Genomic DNA, 20,567 nt, shown 5'->3' on the forward strand with positions numbered 1-20,567 from the left:
AGCAGAACAGGGGTTTTTTTTTGCGTCATAAATGCCAGTGTCTTTTTTACTCAACATACAGCCTGTGCCGCCTCGCTGTGGACCTGCAGGGCAAGGCAGAGGGTGATTTTGTGCAACTATTTCCTCATAATTTAGAGGCAGGAGGAGATGTACGATATTCTCGGGATGGGAATGGTACTGGAGCTGCCCTGTGTAACTGAGTGATGTGCTCATCAGGGTGCTGCTCGGGTCATGGGTTTTTTGGATTTCAGCTGTATGGCAGAGACGTTTCTCAGGAATTCACTTTGATGCAGAATCTGCAGGGTGGTGGTTCTTGAGCTGTCTTGATGCTCTGCTTTGAGTTTTTGTGAGATGGTTGGGCTGGGACTACTGAGATCTGAAAGCAGCTGGCCTCCCTTGAGGTCCCTGCAGCATGCACCTTGCTGCTTTGATGTGCCACTGGGCTGACCTGTTCATTCCTGCTTCCAGACAGATGCAGACCCAGAAGTTTGCAAGAAAATGTGCAAGAAGAATGAGTTTGAATCCGTCCTGTCCCTTGTGGCATATTATCAGATGGTAAGGTGGCAGAACGCATCAAATACCTCTTTGAGATTTCCCTGAAAATGCAAAAGAGCAGGTGGATCTGATGAGCTTATGTAAGATGTTCCCCCTGGATAGGGCAGTTGTGTGGACGAGGTGGAGTTCCAGCACATCCCTTCTGTGTGCTGGCTAATGTCAATGCTATGCATGCAGGTTGTATGGAAGAGCAGAGGATGCTATAGACTTCGAAGCAGTAGCCGGCACTGTGAAGGGTAAGCTCGCTGCTTTTATTAGCTCAATTGAGGGACAGAACCGACATTGCTAGTATCTAGAGGAAGGGTTTCTGAGGATGCCTTGGGAAAGCTGACAGGCTGTGACTGCTCCTCTTTTAATTGATGCACTCCTGTGCATCAGTAAATAGCTTTGCTTAGGAAAGCAGGTTGTGAGTAGAAGCCTTGGGAGTGAGGACAGAAATCAGTATTCAGAGGAAGAAATGAAAGTTTTGCCTTCAACGCCTGTGTGGTGTTGCTTTGCCCCTCTCCTTGGAACGTGCTGTTGTAGGACTCGGGAGGGTTGGAAACTTGTACCCGTCTTGTCCCCAAGTCCCCAGCTACAGCACATCAAGTCTTGTGGCACTTAGCTTTCATCTGGCACTTCTGTGTCTGAACCCAGAGCTCAGCATCAGGAGGCTGTAGCATATCTGAGAGCAGTGGGAAGGCAGGCAGGGCACACTGGAGCCTGCTGGCTTTCGCTGCCTGCTCTCCTCTGACCAGGATCTCAAGGAAGCCTGACAAGATTGAGAGAAATTGCCTCCTGTCCTGGCTGCTGTTGTGCCCTGTGCCAGGGCCTGGCTCGCTTCTGTTCTCTGAACCCTGGAGTTGCTGGCTGAGGCTGGAGTATGAGGGTTACCCCAGCACCAGAACTCCTGCGTGGGAGCTGCAGGTTGAGTGTCATCTTTGCTGGAATCCCTGCACGTCCCAGAACTTTCTGGTTATGTCCTCTGTTCCCAGCACAAGCCTGTCAGCTTCACAGTGGAGGAGCTGCTCCCATCCTGTTCACTAACCATCACATGCTGAAGAGGGTTTGCAAATATTGTGTTGTCCAGAAACCTCCTTCAGAGCAGCATTCGTGAAACCTCAGTGTGCCCAGAGAATCCTGGCTACTCAACAAATTAAATCCGTTTGCTGGGGTCTGGTTATCTGTTGCTGATTTGTGTCATATTTATTGGATGTAGTGGGACATTTCAGATCTGAGCTCTGGCTGTTGCATGCTCTCTGACCACACATGCCAACGATCTGTATCTAGCTCAGTTGTGAATGTTACTGTAAAATGACTCCCATGCTGCTGTTAAAATCCAGTAGAGCTTCTGGGTTCACTGTCACCCTGGAAGGGTCTGTGGCTTCCCAACAGTGGGAATTTCTAGCCAGTTATATGTCTCTGCCTTAGAGTGAGCTCTCATCTGGGACATCATTTCGTCTAATAAATTGTTTTTGCAGGAACACAGGGTGCCATTACGGCTGCTGCTGTTGAAGTGCTTTGGAGCCATGTGCAACTTGGATGCTGCAGTCATCTCAACACTTGTAAACTCTGTGCTGCCAATGGAGCTGGCCCGGGACATGCAGACTCACACACAAGGTGAGCTAGAGCTGGTGTACCCAGGTCCCCAGGAAAGTGTCTTTCTATTAAATGATTTACAGCAGCACTGGTGGCCCCCCTCTGCCTGACTGCTCTGGGTGCCCAGTGCTCTGGAGAGAATGGTGTCTTTTTTTTTAAAGTTGTTCAGGTTATTACAGCTGTAAGTGGAGAATGCACGGGAGGGGATGTTTCAGTCCAATAGTGCAAGGCCCTCTAGCTCTTGAACATGGCGTTAATGATCTGCATCACTTTTTGTAGGTGTCTTAAAGTTGCTCCGGTTTTGTTTCGTGATGCTGACAAGAGACACTTGCAGATCTCAAGGAAGATCTCTGCAGTTTCTTATAGGCAGTTTTTCTCAGCACTCTTCATCAGATCTTTGCAGAATTTCTTGCTGGTGAATGAGATGTGTGCCGGTTAAAGGAAAGGACCTTCTCTCCACCACTGGGCCAAGGGAGATGGTAGTACTGTTAACAAAGTTGTGGTCCTGGTCCTCTGCAGGATAGTGCCACAGCCCTGCTTTCCCCACCTCTTTGCTTTCCATCCCTAGGTTTTGCCCTCATGTTCCTTTTACTTCATGCTCCTACTCCCTTTGTTGGGATGACCTGTCCCTGCTACTAACAGGAACATCGTTCCTGCCCTCTGAGCTAGACATGCTCAAAAGCGTGGTGGTGGTGGTGGTGTGGTCAGATTTTGCTGATCTTGGTCCCTCAGAGTTCCTGATTAGCCCAGAGTCCTTTATTTCCCAGCAACCAGGAGCAGATGCTGAGGAAGAGCCTGAGAACAAGATGAGCATGTAGTAATACTCCTCTGACGTTACCTTCCAGCTCCCCACGTATGCCTGGCCCTGGGCGGTCACAGCTTTGCTCCCCATTTTGAAGTCAGCCTGTAGGCCACCTGTGCTGGTACTACTTTTTCCCTTGAAGGGATGTTGTAAATCCATTGTTTTGTGGTAATCATGATGCACAACTAAAGTAGCTATTGAGTGACCACAGATCAAATCAGAAGAGCCTCAGTGTCTGGAGCTGTGCTGCCCTGACTGCAGTCTGTAGCCTGTTGGTTTGCTGTGGGCATCATGGAGCTGTGGAGAAGTAGAATTCGGGGATGAGACTGTGTGGGGATTGACAAGTCCACGCAGAACAGGGACAGTCACATCCATTTCATGTGAGCCAAGTAAATGTCCAAGATGACTACCTTAGACATGCATAATAGATGCCACCGTCCCCAGCATCCCACCACGGACACTGCCAACACTGTGTGGTGGACAGGACTAACTGGGCTAATCTGATGTCTGAAAAGGGGTATGAGAGGTGAAAATCAAGCCGGTTGCAGAAGGCTTTGCACGTGTCTTTGCTTAGATGCTTTGAAGTGTGGGCATTTCAAGGGTGGGGAGTGCCTGAGAAATAGTGCTTCATCTCAGGGCAGGGCAAAGCACTGGTGGTGTGGTGCGGGACTGAGATCATTGCTCCTGTGCTGGCTACACTTTCTCAATATGCCACTGCAGCTTATCGACGCTATGCAGTGAACTTGCCGTGCTAGTGGTGGTTTATCTGGTTATGCATGAGAAGCTGCTTTTCTAGGCTGAGGTTCTACTGCCCAAGAAGTAAATAATAGTTGGTTGTGGGACTACGACTTTATTTCTGTGGCAACGTTATTCCTGATTTTGTGCTGCCAAAACCTTACTTTATCGTGCATCCATCACCAATTCATAAAGATTGTTTCCAAGTGAGTGTCTTCTGCACCATGCCCAAACAGGCTTCAGTCTCCTGCTCTGTTCCCCGAGCTGCTTTCGTGCAGGCAGGATGGACTGGTCGCCCTTTTTAGTCCTTGCCTGGTTGCAGCGTTGCTCTCCAGAGAGTTTTGCCAGGGGCTGCATCATCCCAGACAGCGTGGCTAAGCCAGCCTCTTGATATGATGGAGCATCAAGCTCTGACCCAGGTGACTTCTGCACACCTTTGCTGATCTGCACATAGGACTTCTGGTTGAAGCAGACCTGGCTCCCAGCAAGTGTTAGCTCTGCTTTGGGGACCTAAAAAGCCCTGCAGTGGAAGTGGGTGTGTATTGGGTCTGGTTGAGATGGTATTAATCTTCCCCATAGCAGCCTTCATAGTACTGTGCTTTGTGTTGGTAGCTAGAAAGGTGTTGATAACACACCGGTGTTTGGGATGCAGTGCTCACACAGCATCAGGGCTGTCTCTCCAACATTCCCCCCTCACCAGGAGGCTGGAGGTGGGCAAGATCTTGGGAGAGGACAGAGCCAGCACAGCTGACCCAAACTGACCAAAGGGATATTCCATACCATATGACATCTGCTCAGCAATAAAGCTAAGAGAAAGGACGAGGAAGGGGGAGGCATTTGTTATTTATGACGTTTGTCTTCTGCCTCCTGGGAAGTGGCTGGCTACTGCCTGCTGACGGGAAGTAACATCTTTTGTGTTCCTTTGCTTCTGCACTGAACCTTTGCTTTTGCTTTATTAAGCTGCCTCTATCTTGACCCATGAGGGTTTTTTTCCCCATCTTATTTTCTCCCTCTCATCCTGCTGAGGAACGGAGTGACAAAGAGGCTTGGCAGGCACCTGGTGTCCAGCCAAGGTCAATCCACCACAGAGTGCAAAGTGGCTCTGCTCTGTCCTCTGAACTGCCAAGCTGAAGCTCTGCAGCATCTCTTCTTTCCCTAGCTTCATCTCAAGGTGAGGGTTTTTTGTCTCCTCCGTGCTGTAATACGTAGGCAGTACAGTTGAAGGGTGGCAACTGCTCTTACTTTGCTAACAGGCTGCTTTTGGTTACAGGAGCCTCCCAAATCGGTCTCCTGATCCTGTGCTGCCTTGCTTGTGCTAAGCTTATGGCAGGCACTTGCACAGATGTCATCTGGGTGGCATCCAGTCCTCTTAGCCTTCACAGCAGGGCTGCAGAGAAGTAACCATCCTTGACCCAAATGTGTCCGTCCCTCACAGGTGTTTTAGGGCATTAGTAGTTCCCTCCTGCCATTCTGGTGCTTACTGCTCCATGTCCTGACAGCAAATGGCAAGCGGTACCTTGTATGAAAACATGACCTTGAATCCTGGGATGACTTGAGCTTATTTTGGTACTAAAAACTGGGGAATAGCAGCTGATCCGTGACATGCTGTGGAATAGCTAATCCCTTCTGCGGATGGCAGGGACCAGAGCAATCGATGCCAACAATAAGCAACTGGGGAGCATTGAACTGGCTGCAGCAGCACCGTGGGATCCCTCCTGGCTTGTTACAGCCGAGGCAGCAGCTCTGTGTTTGGATGCTGGGTGCCTTTGATGAGAAGGCACTCTACCCTGGGGCTGATACAAGTGTGTTGGCTGCTGGCCAGTTCTTCTGCCAGATGCTTGGGTCTTACTGCTTCTGGACAGCCCCTTCCCTCTGCTGCGCCTGGCCTGTACATCTATCAGTGTTAGAAAAGCTTATAATAAGCCGCAGCAAGATAGAATTAGCCAGAACAATTCCAAAGAAAAGACAGGGATAATGCCATTTGTAATGGGGACTTTCTCCCCTGTTGCAGCTCGGTGTACATGCAAGTGAGCTGTCAGGCTCCTTTCACATAAGTTTTAGACGGTTGTGTCTGCTCTCAGTGCCTGGATTTTGCACTGCTGTGTTTAGAGGTTGGAAGGAAGGTCTTTGAAGGCCTCTGAGAAACATCTTTCAAGCATCTTAGCAGCTTTCTTACTAGTACCTCAGCTGGCTTCAGAAATGCAGGCTGGTGAGCGAACAGGCACATCTCTCCTGCCCTTCACGGCCTCTGGAGTGATGCTTAATCAGTCTGTTGTTGGCAGTGTCCCTCTGCTTCAGGAGAGTTGCTGTTACTATGTATTGTAATGCTGTTTACTTTCTTGAAGCCACTGGTGCTGCTTTGGAAGAAAAAAAATAAAGCTGTGCTTTGACTGGCAGTTACTCTGTTCTTCAGCATGGAAGAGTCTTGGATGACTCTTGCTGCAGCTGGGACACTCCAAAAACTTCTCGAGTCTGTGCTGAGCAAGTGCACCAGGTTGATGTGGATTTGCCCCAAGTTCACCTTTCTGACTGGTTTCAGCATCCTTTGATTTGACATCCTTAGGCAAATATGATTTGTCACATACCAGTGGAGTCTGCTGTCAGCTGAGATGAATGGACATTAGTTCATGGCAGATGGGCCAAGGACATGTAAAACTACCCTCCCCCTTCCCATCTGTAATTAATCTCTTCCTCCATATTTGCTACAACCACATGTTTATCACTGGCTTCTCAGATCATTGTTTCATTGCTCCTAATGTGATGAGAGAGAGTTTTTTTCCTGAAAGTCTTACTAGGAACATGGGAACAGCAGGTCCCTACCTACTGCAGTAACCTGCCTCTGATACCCAACTCCTGAAGCCATGGAGGAAAGAATGAAGGAATTGTGAGGTGAACAGTTTGTCAGATTCTTTCTGCTACAGTGAGCTTTGTCATCACTGACACCTTATAGCTGAGAGCTTCTTAAGTAGAACTCATATAGAAGTCATTGAGCATCCTCCCTCTTTACCAGGAGTAAACAGCCGTTTCCAGCTTTCCTTTGCTGTCACGTGGTCTAGAGTGCTCTCCTACAAACTCTTCATCTTGTTAATGCTGTAGTATCTCTGGTTAAGCCCCAGATGATCTGTTTTTACAAAATAGTATTTGCTATTTGAAAACTCAGGCATCTTGTGGAGCTCCGACAAAGTCTGTGCGTTATTTGTTTATAGAGGCTTTTCTCACAGAGCTGACTTTCCAGGGATGCAAGGCTGGAACGATTACCCATGCGAACAGTAAATCTGAGAGCTGCCAAGTGTTGCAAGTCTTTTGGTCAAGTCCAGGAGTATGCATTGACGGCGAAGGCATCAACCTGTGCAGTGAAAACCAAACTGCGGGGTGCAGGTGCTTAGAGATGGATTAGTTTGTGCATAGAGAAGTGAAATGTCTTGAGGGGTTTGGAGGGAGTTGCTGGAACCAGCACAAATCATGCAGGGAAGCAGTACTGTTGGGAGAAGCATCGTACATTGAAGGGACTCTTTTCTCCTCTAGTGAAAAGTAATTTTGGTCAGTTTTTTAATAAATACACACTCAGTTTCCTTGTAACAAGCAACCCTAGGCTCTTCCTGGCAGATGTAGCTGAACTTTATTTAACCAGTATGTGTGGTAACCTACTTGATAAAAATAATACTCCTTTTCCTATCATCTTCAGGCTTGCTGATGTGGTTGGAGGCTCATTTGATGATGGCACAGATCCTATTCCATGACTTTTTTTTTTTTTCTTTGCAAATATCTGTTGAGGTGTATCCATTAATTAAAATTCAGGAGAGGCACCGGCTGTGGTTCTGTGGAGCGTTCACGTATAGCTGCTGCCAGCAAAAATTGTGTTGGACTAGCAGGCTGGGGGACGTATTAATGCTGGAGACACATGTGGCCTGGGAGGTGGGCAGATGCACAGCCCGAGTCAGGAGCAGTGATCTGGTCTCCCCAGAGACCTTTTATACCTCCAGGCAGAGCTGAGGTAGTGAAAGTAGAGCAGTGCAGAGATGGTAACAAGCAGTGTGGCTGTCCGGGGGTGGTGTTGGTTGGAACAGGCAGTCTTTCAAGGTGGCCAGATGGATGCTTTTTCTGGGTTCAGTAATTACATAACTATGGGATGTGTCCTGGGACTGTGCAGGGGAGTTTTTTAATTATTCAGATCAAGTTTGCTCAGATCCTCTTAAGTGGAGGGGGGAAAAAATCGTGAATTCTTGTTGTGATTATTTTTAAATTGCTTTGGAAACGCATGGCACAGAAGGCGTGTGGTGTGCTTAAACAGGGGGAAAAATGCTTTTATAGCTCAGTAAATACAGGAATGAGGAGCAGTCTAATCAGTGTTAAATGTCTGTATTAAATGTGTGACTTCCCAGCTGCAGCTGGGGAACAGTGTCTCACATCCTCAGAAGAACTAATGGCAGAACCTTTATCTTGCAGATCATCAGAAGATGTGCTACTCTGCACTGGTGTTGGCAATGATGTTCTCCATGGGGGAGCCCCTGCCATATCATCACTATGGTAAGAGCAGCTTATGCTTATGGCTTGGTAGGACAGCAAAGCTGATGGTGGGACATCTGGGGCGTGCTGGCAGATGCAGGGAAGGTACCTTTCCTGGTGGCCGAGGTGAGGACAACTAGCAGAAAGCCCAGCAAGACGGATGCCGTGTTGCAGAAGACGTGGAATTGCCTGCCACTGTGACTAAGTGGCATTTTGTTATACCTATGCCCTGTGTGAGAGCGTGTGCCTCTTGCCTGCCTCAGAGACACTGTGTCTGTTGATGAGGCTGAGAGCGCAGATCGCTCCACGGGCACCCACTAAACTGTCAGCTGCATAACGTGGACTCTGTCTGGTCTCCCTTCTAACAGGACTGTGCAGCCCAGTGTATTTCAAGTTACTGGGGGAAGTGAAGGTGATTAAGGGTATTGCAGTCAATAAAGTAGTACAAACATTGTGCCAGATCTGTTTTCTCCTCTGTCCTCTCATTCCAGCCTTCAACCAGAAAGCCCTGCCTGCCTGCTTCTTCCCCAGGCCATCTTGTGTTTCCCATAGTGGGGAAACTCTGGGCCCGGTTTTCCTAGCAATGCAGTAGACTTTTATAAGCTTCTTTTCAGAAGCATCACTTTAACACCCCAGTAAACGCATACAAGATTTAAGCTGGTGCAGTACAGACTGTGGAATGAGCCTCCACACCACCTCCTTTATCTCTCCTCGTGTAACTGTGGCAATTATTTCCTGCAGGTAGACTTACTTGCATGAGTTCCTGAGCTTTCCTAATAGCTGCATTGAAAAATGGGTTATTGCTAATGATCTGGATGATTACTCTTTTTTAAATAGGTGGATTAAACTAGTGGTCAAGAATACAAACCTTTTCCTACCTGAAGCCTTCTCTGGCAGCAGTGATGCTGCAACAACAGCTAGAGTAGGATTTGGTGTTTTATTTATTCCAAAAAATTGCTAGTGGGGGACCAAATTTCAGAGTTCCCTGCACTGTGAATGTTCTCTGAGCCATTTCTCTCTTGCACAAAGACACTTCAGTGGTCTCTCTAGTTCACTTGCAGCGTAGTTAATTCCCTGGAGGCTGACACTGGCACTCCACCAATGCTTTTTAAGCACAAAAGCACGGAGAAGTGGCTTGCGTGGTCCCTTGTTGCCTGGTTTATTTTCACTGTGCTGTAAATGCCCCTCTTTCTCCTTGTGCAGAACATCTCAACTCTCAGTTTGTGCAGTTCCTGCTGGATGTGATTGAGGATGGGCTGCCCTCGGACACCACCGACCAGCTGCCTGACTTATTTGTCAATGTCCTTCTGGCCTTCAATCTCCACATTCCAGGTTGGTTTGGTGCTGCTCTGCCTTGGCAGGATTTCAGTGGTCTGGCATGAGGGTGTGAAGAATAGAGAGGGAGAGTTGCGGGGTCTTCATGGTGCTATGATAACCTCTCCAGCTCCCTAGCCTCTGGCAAGACACTGTGCTTAAATATTGTACAAAACCTTAGAGGACAAAATGGTCTGAGAGCCCATGTCCAACCAACTGACCCTCTGGGGCACAACAGCTCTGTGACGCCCAGCAGATTTCTCTCTGTGCTTCCACATTGCCCGGATCAAAGCAGTTGCTGGGCTGCACTGGCAGAATGTGAGTGGTGTTAAGTCATAGGCACAGCTGATTTGGGAGAGAAAATGCTTCAGTGGGTGTTTCTTGGTACCAGTTCAGAAAGAAAGCCCTTTGCCTTCTGTAGGTCTTGACAAATCCTCTGCTTACCTGTCTGCAACTCTTGAAGCTCGTTCAGTGCCTGTGTGTTGGGGCCGGGCTCCTCAGTCTCGGCCTGAGCTGTGCTCTCTCCTGATGGCCCTTCTCTGTTCTGCCTCCCCTGCTGATGTCCATGAGAACAGACAACGCATCCGGTCCCTAGAGAAGGGCATTTGCCCTCTCACTGCCTGCAAGTTTTGAAGCCTGTTGTTGGAAGACTGGAGAGTAGTTCCAGGTCCTGCTAAGAGAGGCCACTCCTTACCTCAAAATCTCCTGTTGCTCCAATTGTCTTTAGTCAATTACTTTCCCTTGTTCTGCTTCATGGCTTTATCCTTGGCTTCATGGAGAGAGGGGAGTATAAGGCAGCAAGGACATCGTGTCCACTAATTTACTTGTTATTTTGAGTTGTGCTTCATTAAAATTTATGTGGAAGTTTCTAATTTCATGTAAAAGTTGATTGCACAGAGACTGATTAAGTGTATCTCTGCTGCTTTCATTCATTACCCCTTCTCACACTTACCTATATACTTTCTGGCTGCAGTAATTAGGCAATAATGCATGACAGGCAGCGTGTTTCTGGGGGATTATTGCCCACCTGGGGTGTAGCTGAGAGCAGTGACTTGTTCTTAGCATCAAAGAACATGTTAAATGATGTTCGGGTTGTTTATTAGTGGATTGGATTTTTTTTATTCCTCTGTCTGCAAGATTCATCTATCATACAGTTCAATGGTGCAAATTAGTTCAAAACCTCCTCAAAACATGTTATATTGATGCCCTTCAATGTAGAGGACCCTAAACCACTCTGCAGCCTGTGCAGTGTTTTAGGATTGCCAGCCCTGTGCCACAGAAATAGCCACACCGTGCTGTTTGGATGCTTCTGAGTGTGCGCACTCACACTTATGCATAAGATCTGCTAGGGTGAACATGCTTTAGTTACAACAAATCACCCCCAAAGCAAGCTAGCAGACGTTTCCTGGAAAAAGTCTTCAGCCCCTTGCACAGCCCAGTGCAGAGTGCTGGAAAGAACAACCCTTCCCCTCTGGCATACTCCTGGGACCTGGTCATCCCTTCTTATGAGAGCTTGCAAGGCAATAAATTCCAGCAGGACACTGTTGATATGAAGTAAGAAGATAGCAGGGAGTGGAGCCCTTGGCTTCAGAGGGTTGTGAGCAGAGGTAATGTTTGACAACAGGTAGCCTTTGCAAGGTATTTCACGGTATTTGACTGGCGGGACTGGAGCCCACGTGTGAATCGGATGCATGCAGAGAGCACAAAGTCCCAAGGGTTTCCTGTGGTGTTTCCCGATTTTCACCTTCCCTCTCTCTGCCCACCTGCTTTGTGGGGCTGAAACTTTTTGTAGCCCTGGCAGACTGTGGTTTCACCAAGCTCCCCAGAGCACTGATGCAAAAGAGAAGTCCTCCACTATTTTTTATTAACTGTGGCCTTCAGGAAACAAAGGGATGTGGATGTGCTGAACGGGTTTCTTCCTTAGTTCCAGAACACAGTGTGATCATGACTACAATAAGCAAGCACTCGAACGTCAAGACTTTCACAGAGAAGCTGCTGCTGCTGCTGAACAGGGGAGGTGAGTGGCTGCGGCACCATTGCGTGCCTGGCAGCGGGTGCAGCTCACGGGGACTGAGGGACGAGCCCAGCGCTTGTTAAGGGGTCAGGTGTGTTGGGGATGCAGGTAGCTGAGGAGCTGCCTGCTCAGGCAGGACGTGCTGCTTCCTGGTGAGTTTGTGAGGGTGACAGGCTGCACTGCTGAGGATGGCGCTGCACAAAGAATAAAGTGATGCTGATGGCATCTAGGGAGAGAGGAGGGGCATCTGGCCTGCTGTTTCGATGTACTTCTGGGTCAGATCAGCCCTGTCTTGTAGTGTGGCTGGCTGCAGCATAGGCAAGCTCTTGCCTGGGAGGCAAGCTGGTCCTGGGCCACTTCTGTCCTTGGACAGACAGGACTCCATCAGTGCTGGCACAACCCTCAGCCCGTGCTGGCAATCATCTGCCCTAGGGGACAGATGCAGGGGGAGGTCTTGCCTTACAAAATGCTGCTTAGAGTGGCACTTCCCATTTCAGAATTGCCGGCAGAGGGTTAGCTTTGTGGCTCCTCCAAGCGTAGAGTGAAATCCACTGTACATGTAGAGCTTTTGCAAAGCAGATTGCTAGAAAGCTGGAGATCTCCGCAGGAAGAGCGGTGCCAGGTATCTCTGCCTGTGCTGCATGCCACTATTGTGCTCTTTAATACCTTCTGGAGCACAGGGACTTTGCTGTCTGAGATTCATTTTGCTGATTTGCTGGTAAATAACTCATCCTGTGATGCTCGCAGCACATCTTACTCTGGCTTTAGTTCTCTTTGGGGTTGCAAATCACTGTCTCCACACAGTATCAGCTTGAGAGCAGCCAGCATCTCAGTGCTCTTCTGTCTGGCCTCCTCCCAAAGCCTTTGTTTAGCCCTTTCCCTGCAAGATTCCCTGCAGGGATCACCTTACTGTGAGGGGCCGGGGGAAGAGAGAGGGGGGCTGCAATCTAATGAAGATGCTTCTCTTTTGCCCGCCTTCCTGACAACTGCAGGGGCTACAGTGTCCCAGAGCCCTTCTTGGGGTCTGCAGGGATGTGGTTTTCAAGAGAACAGGATGTGGTGACTCTGGGATATACTAGCTTGGTCTCTGTGGTGAAAGCTCATTTCTGGTACTGGCTCTGATGGGCTTTTCAGAGGGGTCATTGGACCAGACTTAATAAACCGTGGTAGCTGTTGAGGAAAAAGGGGAGGCACTGAGAAGCAGTGTGCTAATGAGCTCTCACCTGGGATGGTAGGTGAAACATAAACAATGATTAATGCTAATGCTAATGAGTTTGGTCTCAGCTTGGTACCCTGCAGAGCTGCCATCCTGATTACACAGCTTTGTGCAAGGCACCAAGGTCTGCCAGCACAAAAGGTAGCCACAGGCAGGGAACGGCAGGCCAAGGGCAGGGACAGCCTCCTCTCTGAAGCCTGCAGGGTCTAATGAAGGGGTATGCACTGGAGATGGAGGAGGGGGCAACCGGGAGCATGTGGCTTAGCATGATGTCTCTGCCTCCCCCAGATGATCCAGTTTGTATCTTCAAGCATCAGCCACAGCCACCACACTCAGTGCTGAAGTTTCTGCAGGACATCTTTGCCAGCAAGGATACAGCCAGCATCTTCTACCACACGGACATGATGGTCCTGATAGACATCCTGGTGCGGCAGATTGCTGATCTCTCCCCAGGAGACAAGGTGCTCACAGTGACCCTTAGGAGTTAGGGAAGGGAGCACAGTCCCAAAGCAATGGTGTTTCTCCTGGCCCTCTGTGGGGCACTTGCTAGTGTAGGCAAGAGTGGAGTCCTGGTGTGGGCATGACATTTCTGGGTGTTCAAATCAACCTTGGGGGCCGAGGAGGAAGGGGAGATTTATCCTGCTCAGCACACAGCAGTAGAAAGGCATGTTTTAAGAAAGATCTGCCAGGCTTCTGGTGGTCTGCACCCTTCTGTTCAGGGACCTTTGGGAACAGGGACCTTCTGAGTAGTAGAAGTAAGAGGGATATCTCTGTTTTGATATTGCAAGAGGCAGAGGATGTGCACATGTTTGAGAGCGGGTGAAGAGCAGCACTGAGTTGCTGTCGGGAAAAGCAGAGTTTTCCATAGCTATTAATGAGCCTTAAAGGAAAAGCAGGTGCCTCTGGAGTCACTTTCTTGGCTGGTGGTGCAGCGGCAGCTGTTCCTGTGCTCATGCTGTAATGGAGGCTGGCCATGCTTGTTTATCTCACTTTAAATCTTTCATTGTGCTCTGTGTTTTGTCTCCCCTCCCACATGGCAGCTGAGGATGGAGTATCTGTCTCTGATGCATGCCATCATCCGTTCCACGCCCTATCTGCAGCACCAGCACCGCCTCTCTGACCTGCAGGGCATCTTGCAGCGCATCCTGGGGGAGGAAGAGGAGGGCCAGCAGTGCCAGATGGACAAACTGATCATCTTGGAGATTTATAAGGAGTTCCCAGAAATCTCTCCTGGTACCAGCTAACCGCACCTCAGCTTGGACTGGAGTTTGAACCACTTGGATCAACGACTTCTCTTGTTGACACTTCCTCCCCATTCCCTTCCAGTACAGCTCATACCTTATACCCCTCCGTGCGAGGCCTAAGGTTGGGACAGCGTTCACCAGCCCTGTAGAAGCGGCAGTGGCAGAAAGGGCATGGGGTGCCCCCAGAGCCTGGTGCTCGGGGGAGGCTGGAGCAGGGTGGGTTGCTGGCATGTGGCTTGCCTGCAAGACTCGGGCAGGAGGCATTTAGGCAGCTGGTGTTAGCGGGGAGGGCAGAGAGCTTGCGAGGGACATAGCGGTGGGGGGCGAGGTGTTTAGCTGCGCTGGTGTCCTGAGGTCCCGAAGAGAAAGGCCTTTGCCTTAGAATATCACTTCTTTTCCATGTGCATCTCTCTCCCTGCAGTGACCAAGTGGAGTCTGCTGGTGCTTGGAAGAAGCTTTTGTAACATCTGTTTTGTTTTCTGCTGCTAGTGCCAATGTGCTGCAGCCCTGCCAAGGGGAGGTAGCTCGCTTGCTGTCTAATGCCTTGTCTAGTGAGCCTTTCACTCCCTCCTGGCCCTCAGCTTTGCCTCTGGGTAGCAACCCACCTAGGGTCATAGAGGTCTTACCCCAGCAGCTGCTTTTTTCAACCTGCTTTCTATAGTGACGTTTAAATCTGAATTTCTTGCACACTGTGGCAGCCTACAAGTAATGACCGTGTGGGTGACATTGCCCTTAGGAAGCCTTTGGCCTGGACCGTGATGCAAAGATGTGTCCTGCCAAGTGAAAGCTGCTGTTTGCCACCTCTCGCAGCGTTGCCCCTGGGCCCCGAGCAGAGGGGCTGCACGTGGGCAGGCGCTCTCCGTTCGTGAAGCGTGTGGATTTCTTGCCTTGAGCTTCGTAGTAGCTCTGCCTCGCTGCCCTCCCTCTCCATGTGGCGGCAGTTGGAGGCAGCGTGAGCCTGGTGTCCAGTAGCTGTTCGTGACTCTGCACGAGTGTGGGGAACCCTTATTTATATTTCCTCTAGGTTTCTAGCAAACGGGATTAACCTGTTTTCCTCTTACAGGTAGTCACACATGCTAACATGGGTCTCTTAGATATTTGTGTGCACAGTCTGGTCACTCCCTGTCCCCAGCTCTTCCTTTGCAATATCTGGTGTAGGAGCTATTGGAAAGTGGAACTGGAAATACTGAGCACTGTATTTGAGGTTTTTGTTGGGGTTTTGTTGTGTTGTTTTTGTTTTTTTTTTTTACCTTGAGGCAATGACACAAGCAGGCCTGGACTCTGGGCACTGGGCAGTGATGCTCAGGAATGGAGGGGGTTAATAACCACCCTCGCAGAGAAACCTATTTTTCCCCTGTAAAAATGTATGAATGTCAAAAGGGATCCTGTATTTTCTTAAACACTAAGTGTAACATGCAGAGGAATAAAAATGTCTTAAACTGGACTTCTGTGAGTGTAGTCCTGCCTGCCCTGTCTTGTTGCGGGGGGACGGACCAAAACAGTTGGGGCAGCTCAGGTGCCTGCTGCCTGCTAAGGCAAAGCAGTGGGTGCTGATAAACAGCAGTAACGCAGTAGTTTTCCCACACCCAGCTGCTCACATTGTGTTTTCCTACCATGTTGCTGGCAACGAGTGTTGGAGGGCAGCAGCCCTTGCTACTAGGGTCACAGCCATCGCTCCCGCAGGCCTGCCCAGCATCGCTGCCCCAGATTAGGGGTTTGGCAGAGCTTGGACTCGGCAGTTTGCTTCCCACAAAGCGCACACAGCCTCAGCTGGCTCCCGGCAGAGCTGCGAGGCAGCAAGCCCGTACAGCAAGGGTGTAATGGTCTGTATCGAGTGCTAATGAATCGCGCTCTGGCTGTGGATATCTGTTCCCAAACCTCGGCCCTGCATGGTGGTGCTTTGGAGGGTGCCTTGGATGGTGGGGGGTGTGTGTGTGTGTGTGCGTGGGGAGAGGGCAGCAGGCGCTTGATAAAGCAGGGAAGCTGGTCTCTGCTCCTGGCTGCGTGCTGGGGGAGCCAGCTGGGCAGGGGGCTGCAGACCTGGCCAAGAGGAGGGGTGTAAATGCCAGGTGCAGGCTGTGCCCCCCACCCCAGACATGGGGGCTGCCTCAAGCACAGCTGCCTGCAGCAATGGGGCCAGGGCTGTGTTCCAGCTCCTGCCTCTTTGGCCAGTGTCTCCCAGGTGCCTGGGCTTGTGGCCTTGCAGTGTGTCAAGCTGCACACCTAGGGGGGAACTGTGATATGTGAGGGCTGCCAGCACTTATGGGTGCCCACCCTGAGCTGGCTCCCCTGTGCCCCATTGCTCTGTGCAGCATATGGTTGCACGTCCCCCTGAGCTAACCTCAGCTTGCTTCTAGGTCCTGCCTGGGCTGGCTGTCAGCTTGTGCCCTGCTGCAGTGGTGGGATGTTGCTGTGCCACTTGCCCTCAGTGACACAGCCCAGGCTTTGCTGGGTCAGGCTGGGGCAAGCCCAGAGCCCAGCAAAAGACCAGAAGCAGGCAGGGCCTGTGGCTCTGCTGGCCAGAAGCACACCCTGGGCAGTGCTGCCTGTGACAGCGCCCTGCCTGCCGTGGGGGGCTGGCAGAGCCCTGGCTGGGCTAACAGGCAGAGCTGGCTGCTCCCTTCAGCACCCCTGAGCTGCTGCCGCTGTCCCTGGGGCTTGCTCGCCTCAGGTCCCAGCTGCAAGCTAAGCATGACCCCCTTTGCACCACCACCATGCCATCCCCGCAGCCAGGGCTGGAAGAGCAGGGGGGGCAGCCTGCTGGGGGGGGTCCCGCTGCCTGGGAAAGGCCTTCACACATTGCAGGGAATCAAACCGCAGCATGGGAACTCCTTATCCCTGAGCCCGCTCAGCAGTTCCTGCTCCATGCACGGGTGACAGGCGCAGATAACACGTTTCCATTAGCTGTAATAGGCCGCTATTAGAGCACTATCTCCTTGTGTTGGTGTGTTTTCAGCGTGGTGCAGCAGTGAGGGGTATTGCGGGGCTGGCACAAGGGAATGATGTGCTGCCTGTGACCTGTGCCTCTGCTTTATTGTCTGGAATGATTCAATTACAATTATTTTGTGGCAGTAATACCCTGATGATTTTTTCCTCCTCCCCTGAGCTGTCAGCTGGGCAATTAGAACAAATAAAGTTGAAAGCCTTCATAATTTTTTTAAAAGTATTGCCTCTCTCCTGATTGGGTTTCTTGATGGCAAATCCCCAGTTTGAGGAGGTGTGATGTATAATCCAGCCGGCGGCGGAGGCTCTTGCAAAGCTCCTGTGACACACGGGTGCTGCGCTGCCCTTTATTAGCTGAGGTTTCTCGGATGAGCTGTGCATGGGGCCGGGGCTTCTCTGGCATTAACCTAATGGCAGCGAGGCGGGGGGGGGGGGGGCCTGGAGGGGCAGAACATAAATCCCCCTGGGGCACCACGTGTGCACGACTGGCATGGCCACAGCCCTGTCAGCGCTGGTGCTGGACCAGCCAAGCTGGAGGCATTTTGTGGTGGCTGAGGAGTTAATTGTAGCAGATTACCAATGTTCAGGAGTCCTACGGAGTTTATAAATTAACACGCCAGCTTCTCCAGAGGCTTAGAAATCCACACCCGCCAGGTGTCAGGCCTCAGCACTGCGTAAGCACCACCAGGACTTCCCTCCAGCACATGCTGAGCCGTGCTAGCCACGGCTTTAGGGCTTGCTTGGTAGTTCCCGTGGTGGTCCCCAAACATTGCTCAGTGCAGGCACTGGGGCAAGGACAAGCCCTGCCTGCTCTGGCCACCCTGCCGCTGCCTGGGTGGCAACCAGGCCTTGGCATGGGAGGTGGTGGTGGAGGGGACGCACCAGCCCCACAGAGAGAGCCACCAGCTGTAAGGATGGTGCAAGGTGGTTTGGGGACCTGCTGGACATGTTGCAGACCCCACTTTGTGTTCTCTTAGTTTCCGCCCAGGGAGTGGGAGCCTGCTTGCAGTCAAACCCCAAATCAGCGGGCAGCGGGCACTCTTCCCACCCCCTCATTTACACTAACGATAATTGATGGGGGACCATCTGTCACATTTGTGGAACCGAAGCTGGGTGAGAGCTGGTGGTGGCCATGGTTGGTGGGGGAATACAGGAACACGGGGCACCAGGCAGAGGCAGAGTGCTGGTGACATTAGGGTTCAGCACTGTGGCAGCAGCACGTGGACCCATCTGCATCTGGTGCAGAGGGCAGTGGCAGCTGGACCCCCTCAAGGTCCCCAGACCTGCTGTGCCCAGGGGTCAACACATCTCCTGTGACCTTCTCCTTGCTGTGCATGTGACTTGTGCTGTCCAAAGCAGTGTGCAGCTCCAAATCAGCCACTTAAATTTCTGCCAAGGGACTGCAGGGCCTTGCACAGTCTCATTAGGTTCCCGCAGGGTGGGAGCGTGTTTGGCTCCCCAGGAGTGTCGGCAAGTGTGCATGGCTCCCGCAGTGCTGGGAGCGAGGGCTGAGCGAGCAGAGGAACCCCATCTCCAGTGTGAATCCATCCCACTGTTAACCCTTGTGTCTTTTGGGTAGAGACTGCACAAGGTGCCCAGCCTCGCTGAGCTGTTGGTAGTATGGGGGTCCCTCTGCTCCCCAGCCTGCCCGCCCGGAACTGCAGCCCGTCCAGCACAGTGGCGTGGGGGGCTCTTGCAGCCCCCTTGGAGCTAGAATGTGCATGGAAGCACTGTGTGTCCTGCATACTCCTTGCTCTTCACTACCCCGTCCTAAATTCCCCCCATCTCCCAAATTCACTCTATTTTTCTCCCCAACACAACTTTCTTCCCTAGCATGCCCCCCAGCCACAATGCTTCAGGCTTCCTTCATCTTCAACAGGACGTGGCCAAGGATGTTTCCCCCGCCGTGGCGCACTGACCGCTAATGAGGATGTAAACCCCTGTTATTCCTAAGCCTATTACAAGCGTCAGTGTATTAGGCTGCGATACTGGTTGATTGAGATCAAACCAATAGCTAAGTTGCAAGGCGGATGCACTAACGAACCAGTCTGATCCAAGGGCTCCAAACTGATTTTTCCTTGAAAAAACAAGTTTATTTTCATGGATGTTGGCAGAAAAAACATGCATCTTTCTCCCCAGTGTTGATGCCTCGCCTGGTGGGTGGGGGTGGCCGAGTCTGCACCGGGCCATAGGAGCTGGCCACCTAAATCCCTGCCACGTGCTTGGGTGCCCAGAGGTGGCAGAGCCAGGCGGCAGGGACCGTGACACCACTGCCTGAGCACCGCCTGGGAGAGCTACTGCCCCGCGGTGTGGGGTGAGGGGAAGCCCTTTCTCACACATGCAGTAACAAACCCATCCCTGAAGGTGACAAACTTGGTGCCGCTTGCATGTGGGCATGGGCAGGTGTTAGGGGTGTAACGGGAGCCATTGGGGCTCCCAAGCATCAGCAGTGCCTCCTGCCAGAGCGCTGGTGTTTTCCTGGGCTAGCAGCGGGGGGCTGACCCTGCCGTCTCTTCTCAGCACCTTGTGGAAGCAGCCCGGCCGTGGGGGTGCCAGCAGTGGCACAAGGGCCGTGCTTACTGCTTGATGCACAGGCAGCACCACGGCAGCGGTGATGGTGGGCGTAAGCAGAGGTGTGGGCTGAGAGCTGACGCCCATGGGCCCCAGCACCGCTGCCTGACAAGCTCTGCTTTTGGCTGGGAGGCTCTGAGACGCCCTGCCTGAGGCGCGGGCAGGTGTCCCTGAGGTGCTAGGCAGGACTAGGGGCTGGCTGGGACACAGCCCCTCAATCGCATCGCGGTGGCCAAGCACCGGCCTGCGCTACGGCATGCCAGGACAAGAGGAGGCCGGGCCGTACCACCGGCAGCCATCACTGGATCTGGCACCACTGGGCTCTGCCTGGAAGGGTGGCCATGGATGGGCGGCTGGGAGCCCGCCGAGGGTGGGCTGTGCCGGCAGGCAGCTGCTCACTGCCCTGCTCTGCGGGCTGGTGGCCCTGCTCCGCGGTGCCCGTGACTCCCGTGAGGGCAGCGTGCCCTGCACGGTGGCCGGCGGGTCTCGCTGGAGGGTGGGTGCACCTCACCGTGGGACAGGGGTGCTGTGCATGGTGGCAGCGGCCCCACACAGCGCCTGGCAGGGCTGGCACCAGGGGACACATCCCTCACACGGGGACTGGCACGTCCTTCACGCAGGGACTGGCGTGTTCACACAAGGGCACGCGTGCCTTGCGTGGGGACCAGCACTGCACTTCCACAGGGACTGGCACGTCCCTTGCACGGGGACTGGCGTATCCACATGCGGGGATGTGTCCCTCATGCAGGGACCGGCACATCCCTCGCAGGAGGCGACTCGTCCCTCGCACGGGGACCGGCACGCTCACACAAGCGGACGCGTCCCTCACACAGGGAGCGCGCTCCTCGCCGCAGGGGATGTATCCTCACAGGGGGCCTGGCACGGCGCCCCTCACGCGGGGACCGACGCGTCCCTCGCAGGGCGCCCGTTACTCCTCTCACCGGGGCCGCGCACGGGGCCCGCCGGGTGGCCGCGGGGAGCCGGCGGTGCCGCTGTACGTCGCTGCCGGCGGCCGCCCGCCCTCTCTCAAGATGGCGGCGGCGGGGCAGGCGGGGGCGAGTGCGGGGGCGGGGCGGGGCGGGGCGGGGC

At 52.3% G+C, this 20,567-nt stretch overlaps 1 protein-coding gene across 4 annotated transcripts in view; it reads left to right on the forward strand.

Annotated features, from left to right (window-relative positions):
* Positions 1 to 15,408, forward strand: part of NCKIPSD (NCK interacting protein with SH3 domain) — a 54,122-nt gene extending 38,714 nt beyond the window's left edge. For all 4 annotated transcript variants that reach the window (XM_055707576.1, XM_055707575.1, XM_055707577.1 and 1 more), the window contains exons 7-13: positions 469 to 555; positions 2,016 to 2,154; positions 8,117 to 8,197; positions 9,380 to 9,508; positions 11,415 to 11,507; positions 13,009 to 13,181; positions 13,761 to 15,408. In XM_055707576.1, coding sequence (XP_055563551.1) covers positions 469 to 555; positions 2,016 to 2,154; positions 8,117 to 8,197; positions 9,380 to 9,508; positions 11,415 to 11,507; positions 13,009 to 13,181; positions 13,761 to 13,964 — 906 coding nt within the window. In that variant the 3' untranslated portion in view covers positions 13,965 to 15,408. The remainder of the gene's footprint in view (positions 1 to 468; positions 556 to 2,015; positions 2,155 to 8,116; positions 8,198 to 9,379; positions 9,509 to 11,414; positions 11,508 to 13,008; positions 13,182 to 13,760) is intronic.
* The last annotated feature ends 5,159 nt before the right edge of the window (positions 15,409 to 20,567 follow it).

The sequence above is a fragment of the Falco cherrug genome, chromosome 4, assembly GCF_023634085.1.
Source record: "Falco cherrug isolate bFalChe1 chromosome 4, bFalChe1.pri, whole genome shotgun sequence".
NCBI lineage: Eukaryota > Metazoa > Chordata > Aves > Falconiformes > Falconidae > Falco > Falco cherrug.